General features: G+C 42.6%; 1 protein-coding gene across 1 annotated transcript in view; it reads left to right on the top strand.

Moving 5' to 3' along the window:
• The window catches only part of LOC114568244 (gamma-aminobutyric acid type B receptor subunit 1), a 103,136-nt gene extending 94,899 nt beyond the window's left edge, over positions 1 to 8,237 (top strand). The window contains exons 16-18 of the mRNA XM_028597723.1: positions 2,672 to 2,800; positions 4,701 to 4,844; positions 7,535 to 8,237. Of these exons, the coding sequence (XP_028453524.1) occupies positions 2,672 to 2,800; positions 4,701 to 4,844; positions 7,535 to 7,822 (561 nt within the window). The 3' untranslated portion in view covers positions 7,823 to 8,237. The remainder of the gene's footprint in view (positions 1 to 2,671; positions 2,801 to 4,700; positions 4,845 to 7,534) is intronic.
• The last annotated feature ends 4,751 nt before the right edge of the window (positions 8,238 to 12,988 follow it).

Raw genomic sequence — 12,988 nt, forward strand, 5'->3', positions numbered from 1 at the left:
AGCCAAAGCCAGAGTCGGTAACGTAGGCTACGGCGTGGATGGACTCTGTTCTGAATCAGAAGAAAAGCACCGGGTGCTCGCTCTGTGAAACATGTAGATGGCCGGTAGCTGTCTACGTGTTCATATAACTTTATACATGCTACAACTGGCTGGAATCATTGCACACATCCTCTCCAAGGAGTGCACCAGCTGTAAAATGTCCCGGAGGAAGTTCATGCAGAAACTGTCAGAGTAGCTGAGAGCGGAGTTTATGGAGGAAATAAAGGCAGCGCCGCACGGTCCGAACAGCGCTGTGCACCGCAGCAGACACCAAAACGGAGGCAGTGCCAGGTTAGGTTAGGTTATAAATGTTCAAATAAAATACTTTTAATTGTTATTTGCCTGTGAATTATGTTGAATGAATTTCCCTAATACAGGCTTATTGTATTAGGCTGTGTTGACAGTGAAACTGCTCGTTTCAAAACTGCTTGTTTCACAACCTTTGTTGCGGACAGAGTCTCATTGATTCAAGAAGCAACCAAGCCATCGCAATGGAAGTACGTCAGAACAACGGAAAATCCTGCCGATCATTCCAGCAGGGGCCTGAAAGCTAAGAGTTTGTTGCAAGGAGGAACATGGATTAATGGGCCGGACTTCTTGCTGAACAATGAATGTGACTGGTCGGAACAGCCTGTGCGAAGGAAAGAAAGCCTTCAAAATTATCCGGAAGTCAAAAAGGGACCGACAGTTAACATGATTAAAGTTGAAGAAAAAATGGAACCAATTAACAAACTGATCAACTATACTCAGACTGGCATAAACTAAAAAGATCAGTGGCCTGGATTTTAAAGGTGAAGGAATATCTGTGGAAACTGAAATAGGAAAGAAAGGAAATATCAAGAACGATCAGGCAAACTGAAAAGGACCCTGAAAAGGAAAGATCAAAGTTATAACTACAAATGAAGAAATTCAAAACAACAGAAAATAAATCACTTACCTTGGACAATCTGGTTGCTGCAGAATCTGAAACAATCCAATTCAGTCAAAGACAACAGTTTGGAGAATAAATCAAAACAGCTCAGTTGAAGCAGTCAGCTGTTCAAATTTGATCTGATTCTTCAAGATGGCACGTTAAGGGTTGGCAGAAGACTCAACAAGTCTGCCATGCCAGAACATCAACAAATGTACAGTGTGCTGCATGATTAATGGAAAGGTTGGTGAGCAAAAGATGGCAAACCTGCCTGAAGATAGGCTATTACCAGATATGCCTCCTCGGGGACCGGGGTACAGTCAAAAGGTACGCCGTGATGTTAACTTGTTTCACTTTTATTTGCATCGAAGTTGAAGATAGCCTCGACACATACTCCTGCATTAATGTAATTCGTCGCTTTATGTGCAGGAGAGGTCAAGTCACCATCTGACAACGGCACAAATTTTGTGGCCGCTGAAAGAGAGTTGAGAGAAGCCATTCGACAGCTAGATAATGACAAGATTGAAAAAGCCTTGCAGCCAAAGGGAATAAAGTGGATATTCAACAGCCCAGCCACTTCGCATCAAGAGAGTTTGGAAGAGACAAATTTCGAAGGTGCGAAAAATCCATAACTCCCTTTTGAAAGAACAAGCAGTGAACGATGATTGTCTTCTGACAATAATGTGCGAGGACGAAAGCATCATCAACGGTAGGCCGCTTACAACTGTTTCAGATGATGTGAACGACGTAGAACCTCTAACACACCTTATTGCTGTTGAACATGCCTCCAGGGGTTTTGAGTGTAGATGACATGTACAGAAGAAAGAGAAGGAAGCAAGTCCAATATCTTGTGGATTTATTTTGGACGCATGAATACCTTCCACTTCTTCAGGAGTGCCAGAAATAGAAAGAAGAAAAAGAAAAAACTTCATGATAGGAGATGTGCTAGTAGTGGACAGTCCTTCCCCACGGAACTCCTGGCTCATGGGAAAAATAGTTGAAACGTTACCGGACTCCAATGGAACGGTACGAAGAGTGAAGATAAAGACCAAGACCAACGCTCTGGAAAGGCCTGTAAACAAACTGTGCTTGTTGGTAGAGGCGACGTCAGAAGAGTGAAGAGAGAAGACACAAGTTGATAGTTTATGGACATTTGGCTCTCTATAATTATCTATCATGTTGTGTTTTATAAGTAAACATTTAAAAAGAAGACCGTTTGGTTTGCTCATGTTTCAAATACTGGTTGTAGTTAGACTGACTTCAAAAGGTGGCACAGAAGAATTAGAAGCAACTAGGTGCCACTACAACTTTATTTGGAGGTCAAAACTGAAAGCAATCAACGTCTCCGTGTTACTATCTGTCAGAAATGGATTGACACACAAATGATTTGAATGACACCTTACAGGCTCTGAATGTTCCAGCACTTTATCCCAGAAGCTGTCTGTCAAATTTATTATCAACCCTAAAAGCTGTTATCTGTAGATAAGTATTCACCTTCTTTAACTGAAAAATGGATAAAAATAGGAGGAGAATGCTCTTTCCTCAGATACCTGTCAGTTCACTCTGTTAGGAACATTAATTATTCATCTATTTTAAGAATAAAGGCGAAATAAAAAAAAAACCTGCTTTGCCTTTTTGACGTGCAAGCACATACAGACCTGACAAGTCTTTTTCTGTAATAAAAGAAGTGAACATGTTGTTTCTCTCCACTGTTTCCCTCAGGTACTGTGTATGATAACAGCTCCAGTCACCATGATCCTGTCCTCTCAGCAGGACGCCTCCTTCGCCTTTGCTTCCTTGGCCATAGTCTTCTCAGTCTACATCACCCTGGTGGTTCTGTTCGTCCCCAAGGTAACAGCAAACCACTGTCTCCTCCCTACAGATTACAGCAACACTCCAAGTTTCAGATGTTATGGCTTGCCTTTCATCAGGGATTTGAGTAATCTAGGCTGGTATGATATATCCCATAATGAATTGCAGATTGGCCCTGCCTTGCTGTATCAGCATCAATACTCTGTGTGTAATAATTTACTCTTCTCTAGACCAGTTTGATTTTTAAATATTTTACAGAGAGGAGAGAGTTCATGGTCATACACTTTACGGCATGTGACACCTCAACATTTTGTCACCATGGGCAGTTAATGTATTGCTATAACAGCCTCCACTGGTTTCAGGCTTTAACCAGATGTTAAACCTGGCTGCAGCCACACTCAGGTCCAACACTGATGAGGCCTAATACGTTGGCTGCGTTTACGTTCATCACTGACATGCAAAACAAACAAGATACAATGTTTTAATTAGTCAACTTATTAAGTGTATTTTAGAATTTTAGAATTTTCTATGCTGCTTCCAGTCTTTAAACTCAGCTAGGCTAACCACATGCTGAGTACAGCCCTGTAACCCACAGATACACTTCTAAACTTAAACTAATATTTTTATGATTTGGGTGGGTAGTGTGTGCACTGTGTGGCTTGCCTTCCCTCTGTGGCCACAGTGCACGGAGCTTGGAGCAGCTGCAACACATACTCAATCCCATCCTGTCAAATAGCAACATTAGGTCAGGTGCCTTTGGCATTTGCAATTGACGCAAAAGGTCTCCTTTAGCATCACATTTAATGCGCTGACACACTAACCCGATAATCGGCCGTTGGACAGTCTGGCGAGGTCAGTGACTCAAATCTGTTCAGTGTGTTCTGTGCCGTCGTCCATCTGAGGAGCTGTCGACCTTTATTTTGGCCGACCTGACATGTTCAGTCGGAGGCAGGGCAGTTGGGACTCACCCAGAAATGGCAAGCGGAATGAGCGTGACTAGAGTCTCTCAAAATCTGACGAAAATCTTTTAAGCTGACCTTTGTTGATCTGAAATTAAGACAGATTCAGCAACTGCATTGGCCTATTTCTCACTTAAAATGTTTTCAGAAACATGTTTCAGTGAACTATTTTAGTGCAATATGAGATCGTATTCTGAACAAGCCTCCATGACAGTCTGGCTTTGAATTTCCGGAGAAAACAAACCCATGTGACGTGTTCGTCTAATTAGCTGCCGGTTTTCATTTTTTGGGCAACAATACAGATTAGCGTTATGGAGATGTATTACGTCTCATCTCTTTGGTGTGTTCTGTGGTAGTTTTTGGACCAACTCCGGGAGACTGATCAGTCCGACTGGCTTTTCTGCCGACGGTTGGCCATCTGTTTGGTGTGTAACTGCCATTAGACGCGCGTGGTCGGGACTCTTGGCTAATGTTATAAGTCCCTCTAGTGGACAAAATGTGTAACAACAACCACTTGCTTGTAGTGGCATTGACAATACATAAGAGGAGTATAGTACATATTTATAACATCAACTGCATTTGAGCATTAAATATTCAAATATTATTCGAATATAAAAAAATAAATAATATATCACTTTTTGACGCTCTGTAGTAGTCCAACTGCACACTGTTTGCAGAATATTTGTATTACACACATATTAAGGGACAGGAACTACACTCCCCTGCTTGAATGCCCTGTGTTTTATGACCCAGCCATCCACCCTGTCTTCTTCCCCCATGTGGAGCAGGCAGCAGTCACTGTGTTGCATACAGCAATAAATACATGGAATACATACACAGTGCTTTACTTTTCAGAGCTATATGTACGAATGGTTCATGAGAACAGCCTGACAGGACACAATCCAAAATGACCCATCATGAACTCCTTTAGTGAACATTCTGGACAGGTATAGTAAGGGAAACCTGTGCATGATTTTCAGATGCGGCGTCTGGTCACACGGGGTGAGTGGCAGTCAGATGCCCAGGAGACCATGAAGACTGGCTCGTCTACCAATAATAATGATGAGGAGAAGTCTAGACAGCTGGAGAGAGAGAACAAGGAGCTCCAGAAGATCATCCAGGAGGTCAGCCAGGCCCTTTCTCTTTTTCACAGGATTCTTAATTCTTTGTTTTCCTTATATTTAAAGCAGTAGTGCATAACGTTTTATATTAACGAATGTCCGTTACATTCAAGCCATTGCCAGATAAGTTGTTACAAAGCTAATTAAGCCTATCAGCTCCACAAAACTCTAAAATGGTGTCATCCGGTGACTTTCGTGCACAGAAAATTGACCAAAGATAATTACGTCTTCTGAAGAGTCCATCATGTTTTTTTTAATCCCTAATTCCCCTAATACTGTATCTGAAGTCTCTTTCCCCTGAAATTCTGCCTTGGTGCAAAATTACAGCCACTAGAGCCAGTAGGGCTGTGCAATTAATTGAATTTCGATTTTAATTTCGATTTTGGCTCCCATCGATCACCAAAATAGTACAATCGGGAAAAAATGATTATTTTGCCATGTTCTGTTTTGCAAGAACACTCTTATTTTGTCTTGTGTTCTGAATGACACGCACATGCGCACATCCGCCCCTCCCGAAGCCAGTCAGGGAGGCAAGTCGTGTGCTGTGCATATCATCTGCTGGAATTTAAAAATTCAGCGTGAGTAAAGATGGCAGCAGCGTTTGGTGAGCAAAAAAAGGCCAAACTAACTCAGTTGTCTAGGAACAGCTAACGTTAGCTAACCCTGCGGTCCCTCTGCTTTTGACCCCCCCTGTAGTATACTGTCTATAGACGTTGTATTCTCCTGACACGCTGTATTCACTTACTGTTTAAAACGTTTTCCAGCTTAGTGGGGGTGCATAGGCATAATGCTCAAAAACAACATGAAAAAACATAGTAATGTTCCCTCAGCATTTAGTTTTGTTGTTAAACTGTATGTAAATGAGCAGGGACGTTAAATCACGTAACGTTACTCTAAGGTGCCGTCTATGTGCTGGATTAGCTAGCAAATAAGCCCACTGACGCGACATTATTGTTGATATTTTGGCACGTTTTGTAATGACAGAAGTAGTGGTCATAGTGAGTGAACATGTGATGTGAGATGCACGTTGTGTTATGTCTGTGGAACTGTAGATTAGCTGCGTAACGTTATGTGTGATATCTCTAAAGCTGAACCAACTCACAGTAGTAAAACAGATTTTATTCTGATCCAAAGACTCTTTCAGTGAGATAAAGGACACTAACAGATTATACCCTGGACACTATCCATTATATCCAAATGTTAATGAGTAATCGTGTTAAATAATCGTGATTTTAATGGAGGTGGAGAGTGGGGGTGGGGCCTGGACCAACTGCCACTTTCTCATTTGAAAGCCATGATGTCTCTCTCTCATGGGTGGGCCAACTTCTCTGGGCGGGAAAAGCTGAGAAAGGGGCGGTAACCTTGCTCCTTATGACCTCATAAAGAGCAAGATTCCAGATCGGCCCATCTGAGCTTACATTTTCTCAAAGGCAGAGCAGGATACCCAGGGCTCGGTTTATACCTATCACCATTTCTAGCCACTGGGGGACCATAGGCAGGCTGGGGGAACTCATATTAATTTTAAAAAACCTCATAAAGGGAAATTTTCATGCCATGGGACCTTTAATGAATGTCCATTACATTCAAGCCATTGCCAAATGAGTTGATACAAAGCTAATTAAGACTATCAGCTCACTCTGTATTTCTCAGTATGGTTATGTTTAGAAAATGTAGTCAGGGGACTTTTGCGTACAGAAACTCGAGTGAACATAAGTACCTGTTTTGAAGAGTCCATCATGTTTTTTCAATCCTCCATGTCTTCCTTGTCTACTAGCTTACTGCATGGAGAAGGGGTAGGGGTGGTGCGCGATCACGGAAGGTTTATATTATGTGAATGTGCTGACAGTGTTGTAATCTTAGAATTGCTCATGGGGGAGACAGAAACCACGCACTATAGCTTTAACAGGTAAATTCTTATTGGGATTACATTAAAACTATCAAGAACATAAAATAAAGATATTGATCTGGCCTGAGTTTGTAAAAGCAGGATAAGTTTATAAGCAAGTAGTTGTTTTTTGCAAAAAAACAACTAACTTGCTTTTTCCAGAGTTTTCAACGTCTTCTCACAGCCTTGCAGCAGATGAAGGTGGCTCAGCTCTTATCACATCTGTACATATTTGCGTCACGTGATGACAATTGAGGCAAATCTGTGACTTATCTGGTTCTTTGGTCAAACTACTACATCAGAGGTCAAGAATGATCTTAAATCCTTAGAGAAAGGACCTCCCACTGGTGGCTGCTTAAATCGATGTAAAATAAACATATAACGGCTAGCATTCATTTTTTTAGGGAAATTAATCATTTGAAGATACTCCTAGAAATTACATCATGATAAGCAAAAATACCAATATAAGCACTGGCAGACCATTTTTTTTATTGAACAGCTCAAAGGGTTAAACACTCAATTTGTTAATACTTTCTTGTTAATACACATTCAATTCCATTTACTTCTATTGTATTGTGTGAAGGCAGAAATCTCGAAAATAAATTGTTGGATGTGAGCAAATATTTTTTTTTTGTTTAGAAATCAGTCTGAAACTAGCCTGGGACTTTGCTCATCCCCCTTTTCTAGTTTTTCCAGACAACTCCTGTGAACTATTGAAAAAAAGTTCAAACATAAGCCTGCCATACAGCAGTCTTAGAGGACTTGTGCCTAGAGAAGATTAAGTTGTTGTTCCCATTTGTCCCCTCAGAAAGAAGAGCGTGTGTCTGAGCTAAGAAACCAGCTGTCTGAGCGGCAGGCCCTGCGGTCCAGGAGAAGAGGGTCCACTGTCTCTAATCAGAATCACAGCTCCTCATCTCCTGCCATTCCACAGAGTGACCCCAGGTCCCTGGCCCCTCCTCCAGGGTACCCCGTCCCCATCTCTGACCTCCACCCCATCCCTCCGTCCTTCGGCAACTCATCCAGCCTCTACCAGCCGGACAGCAAGATCAGCCGAAATAACTGCCACACCAGCCGGCTGCAGCTGCTCTACAAGTGAGGGGCGAGGACAGCAATAACTACATAAAGATTTGAAAAAGAACCAGATCATTACCTGTTGGAGGGGCTGACTCCAAAACTCATTCCACCAATCAGCAGAGGCTGGTGGATAACCAGTTTTGGAGCTGATCAATCAATATGTTATTTTTCTTTTCTCTCAGAAAATGGATGTACATACGCCCACATCTTGGTAATCGTACAATTTTGACTCTAATCTGCCACTGATTTATCATGTGCCATCTACATTTTGAAAAAAAAAGTGCTGTCACAATGTTCGCTAAGCACTAGCCCCTTTAGCTACAGTTGCTAACCTGTCGAGCTTTCCATTGTAACACTGCTCGTAATGCAGTTTACTACAGATTTACCACCGGAATTTGTGTTAATTTCTGAATTAAAAAAATCCTTGTCTATAGATTAAAGAAGACAAAAGCAGCTTCTCCTTTGTGGCAACTGTTGAATATGTCGTCTGAAATCACAACTGTCGCTGGGAGACTTATTTATTTTATTTTTTTGCTAATTAACATTCAATCTATTAGCTTGCTGTAAACTCCAACTGACTCATTTTAAAATGAAAACCAATTAGAAGGGTCTTTGATATAGATAAAAATGTACATTAATATATAATGTAATCGGCTAGCTACATGGCATTGTGCTAACAGCCTAAAGCTAGGTATCTGGGAAAAAGTCAGCATCCACAGTTGGTAGACTAGCATCAGTTGATAGAGAAGACACTGAAATAAAGGAGCAGAACTGTTCTTGTACTGAAAGGTAGTTAGCCCTATGATTATAGTGCAGTGTGAAAATGAAAATGTAGTGCTTTTGATTGCTGAAGGAATTGACTACTGGACAGCTAGCTATTAAGTTAAGTACTTACTTTATTTGGGTTTTTTGCTACTTCTTGTACTGTTCTACTTTCTATTGCTGCTGCTGTGTTTCTTGCTGTAATTGGTTTTGTTGTTGAGCAAAGTTAGTGGTTTTTGTTAAAGTGAAACTAGTTAGTGTGAAGTGTGACTTTGGGAGTGGGGCCTAACGACTCCCAGGTGCTTTGACTGATTCGCTAGGGTGACCATACGTCCCGGTTTGACCGGGACAGTCCCGATTTTGAAGTTAATGTCCCGAGTCCCGACAAAAGCCTGTCGGGACGCTAAAATGTCCCGGTTTTAGGAGGAGCGGCGTCAGACGATTTTGCTGGGGCTTGAGCCCAGAATGTTTTGAGTGTAGTCCCAAATGTAACTTTTTCCAGATTATTTTTCCGAGGCTAATAGAACGGGCAGCTACATGCAGGGTCCGACCATGTTGTGTTTGTTGCTATCACCTAGCAACCGTCTCTACGTGGAGGAAAAGCTGTGAAAGCCGGGTGAAGTTTTCGGAGGAATCGTAGCCAAATCAGTGTAATACATTGATGCCATCAACACAAAGTTAAGGAGCGCAATACTAATGATTTAGTTTGAAGTTCCTGTGACGTGATGTTTACAGTCTGTTGTTCAGACTCAACCACACGGAGCTCTGAAGAAGACCTGTGCGTCTTTTAGTGTCCACTCTCTGTAAAATGCAGCACAGCCTCAGGTTATAACGGATGCGCTCTGCTGTCGACATGCTGCGGTAGATGTGTTGCGTTTGTGCTCCGTGTATTTCTGCAGTAGATTCGGTTTTCCACCTCCGATGTAGAGCAGCATACGGCCACTTCCCTAGCTAAACTCTTTGTCTCATTCAGACACCCAAACAGGGCTCTGTGTCTGTCAGAAGGTCTGAGAGCTACAGCAATCACGTAAAACTATGCTACAGGTTACACGTAAAACTACAGACTATGGTGCAGGTAGATTTCTGAAATATTGACTTTATTCTTGTAATAGCCTATTATAACTTTATTTTTCTCAAAATCACGACTCCTCCAAATCACAGATAACACAGATATACTGTATTTTGAATGTGCACAAAGTTTTGGACATTGCTCAAACACATCTGAAATATTACAGTCCAGGGGTTTATTAATAGGCCTACATTAACAACAAAAGAGCAAAACAGAGGGGAGGAGTAAAGGATGCCTAGGCTACATGTGTGCTGACTCAGCTATAATTAGAAAAGTCCATCCAAAGGAGAATACATATTTGAAAGCAATACATAATGCCTGTTAGCCTTACTTCAATATATTCCATTATGTTTTTATATTTGGATTGTAATCTATTTTTCTCTTTACATAACGATATTTGCAGCATACATTGATTCAGAAAAAGGTAGAAATAGGTGCATAAAAATTCACCCGAATGCAGGAAATGAAGTGTTTAATGCTCAAAATGTTCAATCATTTTAATTCTTTTGGTGTTATTGCAATAAATAACACTTCTTTATGTTGTTCTTTTTTAGAACAGTCTCAACCTAAATCTCATTCTGAACTGAAAAAGGCTGTTGCTGCAATTTTGTTAATTTTACCGAAAAAAAACATTTATTATTAGATGAGGAGCCTATGATCAAAATAATGAAGTTACTGTCTATGTCTGACCTTGGCTGGCACATGTTCACGTTAAAAAGCGTGTGTGCGTGCACAAGCACTACGGTCACACGCAAAGTGTCCCGGTTTCAGCTCCCGGAAATCTGGTCACCCTATGATTAGCGAGGGTGTGGCCTCCCACCTGGATTTGACAACATAAGCAAGCTAAAGTCAGACCAAAAGTCAGAGTGCTTTTGATTGCTGAAGGAATTGACTACTGGACAGCTAGCTATTAAGTTAAGTACTTACTTTATTTGGGTTTTTTGCTACTTCTTCTACTGTTCTACTTTCTATTGCTGCTGCTGTGTTTCTTGCTGTAATTGGTTTTGTTGTTGAGCAAAGTTAGTGGTTTTTGTTAAAGTGAAACTAGTTATTGTGAAGTGTGACTTTGGGAGTGGGGCCTAACGACTCCCAGGTGCTTTGACTGATTAGCGAGGGTGTGGCCTCCCACCGTTAGCCAACACCAGTCCCCTCTTTGTATTTAATATTGGTATTTGCGTGAAGCGGCAGCTTCAGCGGACGAAGACTCGGAGGACAAAGACAAAGGAGTCTACGCAGGAGTCCTCGCGGGAGGCTAAGTGGAAAGTTAAGTAGGCTGATACCTCATATCCAACTTACATTGCTTGGTGTCTTTATCCGGAAATGTGCTGCTTCTCCATTCCTGTCCGCGTGTCCTCTCGGAGATACTACAAACCACGCAAGACTTCCGCAACCCCACCACTCTTACCTATCCCACCCGTTCCACACACACACAACACCTTGTTGCAGGTGGCCTGTGGAACTGCCAGTCTGCCACTTGCAAGACTGAGTTCATCTCTGACTTTGCAACTCTGCAATCCCTTGACTTCCTTGCTCTCACAGAGACCTGGATTACACCAACCAACACATCCACCCCTGCTGCTCTCTCTTCTGCCTACTCTTTCACCCACACACCCAGACCCACTGGGAGAGGTGGAGGTACAGGCCTACTCATTAACACCAAGTGGAGATTTTCTCTCTACCAACTGCCAGAGTTCACTCCTCTCTCTTTTGAACTTCATGCTGTCACCATAACTCATCCGGTACAACTAGACATCATTGTTATCTACCGCCCACCAGGTCCTCTGGGGGAGTTTTTGGAGGAGCTGGATGTCCTTCTGTTAAACATCCCTGAAACTGGTCCTCCGCTGGTACTTCTGGGAGACTTCAACATCCAGACATCACCTTCTCTCTTCTTTTGCCCTCTCACTCTCTCTTTCACCACCCACTCACAAAGTTGGTAACCACCTAGATCTCATATTCACTAGAAACTGCTCTACATCCAACCTCACTGTTACTCCACTCCATATCTCAGACCATTTCTTCATCTCATACTCTCTCCCACTCTCCCAAGCTCACAACCATATCTCAAGAGACACCGTACCTGTCCGCCGTAATATTCGTTCACTCTCTCCTTCTTCTCTGGCGGCATGTGCTCTATCTACCCTCCCTCCATCTGACTCTTTCTTACTCATGCCTCCCAACGCTGCCGCAGACACTGTACTCTCTACTCTATCCTCCTCTCTCGACTCTCTCTGCCCTCTTACTTCACGACCGGCTCATAAGTCCTTCCCAGCTCCGTGGTTATCTGACTTGATACGTGCTGAAAGATCAACTATATGGGCAGCGGAAAGGAAATGGCGGAAATCTAAACACCCACATGATCTGCTTACTTATCAGTCTCTTCTTTCCTCCTTCGCTGCCTCTATTTCTGCAGCAAAAAGCTCATTTTATCAAACCAAAATTGAGTCCTCTTACTCAAACCCCAAAAAACTTTTCTCCATCTTCTCTAACCTGCTAGATTCCCCCAGTCCACCTCCTCCCTCCTCCCTTCTACCAATCCACTTTGTCAACTACTTTGTAAAAAAGATAGATGACATACGCTCTTCATTCTCCACCACACCTTCTGAAATCACCTTACCATCCATCACATCTAGTACTCTTTCCTCTTTCACCCCTCAACCACCTGCCCCCTGGATCCTATCCCTTCTCACCTTCTCCAGTCCATTGCTCCTGACCTTTTTCCTTTCCTCACCCAACTCATTAACATCTCCTTGTCAACTGGCTGTTTCCCACTGCCCTCAAAGAGGCAAGAGTGACCCCACTACTCAAAAAACACTCGACTCGTTCGATGTAAATAACTATAGACCCGTCTCCCTTCTTCCCTTTCTATCTAAAACTCTTGAGCGTGCCATTTGTAATCAACTCTCTACTTATCTCAACCAGAACAACCTTCTCAATCCCCACCAGTCTGGCTTCAAGGCTGGTCACTCAACAGAAACCGCCCTCCTTGCTGTCACTGAGCAGCTTCCCATCGCTAAAACAACCTCTCTCTCTTCCATTATCATCCTTCTGGACCTTTCTGCTGCCTTCGACACAGTGAACCACTAGATCCTCATTTCGACACTCCAGAATCTGGGTGTCTCAGGCTCTGCGCTCTCATTGCTCACATCTTACCTGTCAGACCGAACCTACCGGGTAACTTGGAGAGGATCTAGCTCAGAGCCTTGTCCACTCAAAACTGGGGTTCCTCAGGGATCAGTCCTGGGTCCCCTCTTCTTCTCTCTGTATACCAACTCCCTCGGGTCTGTCATTCAGTCATACGGCTTTTCTTATCACAGCTAGGCAGATGACACCCAACTAATTATTTCCTTTCCTGAG

Source organism: Perca flavescens, chromosome 14 (genome assembly GCF_004354835.1).
Source record: "Perca flavescens isolate YP-PL-M2 chromosome 14, PFLA_1.0, whole genome shotgun sequence".
Classification (NCBI taxonomy): Eukaryota; Metazoa; Chordata; class Actinopteri; order Perciformes; family Percidae; genus Perca; species Perca flavescens.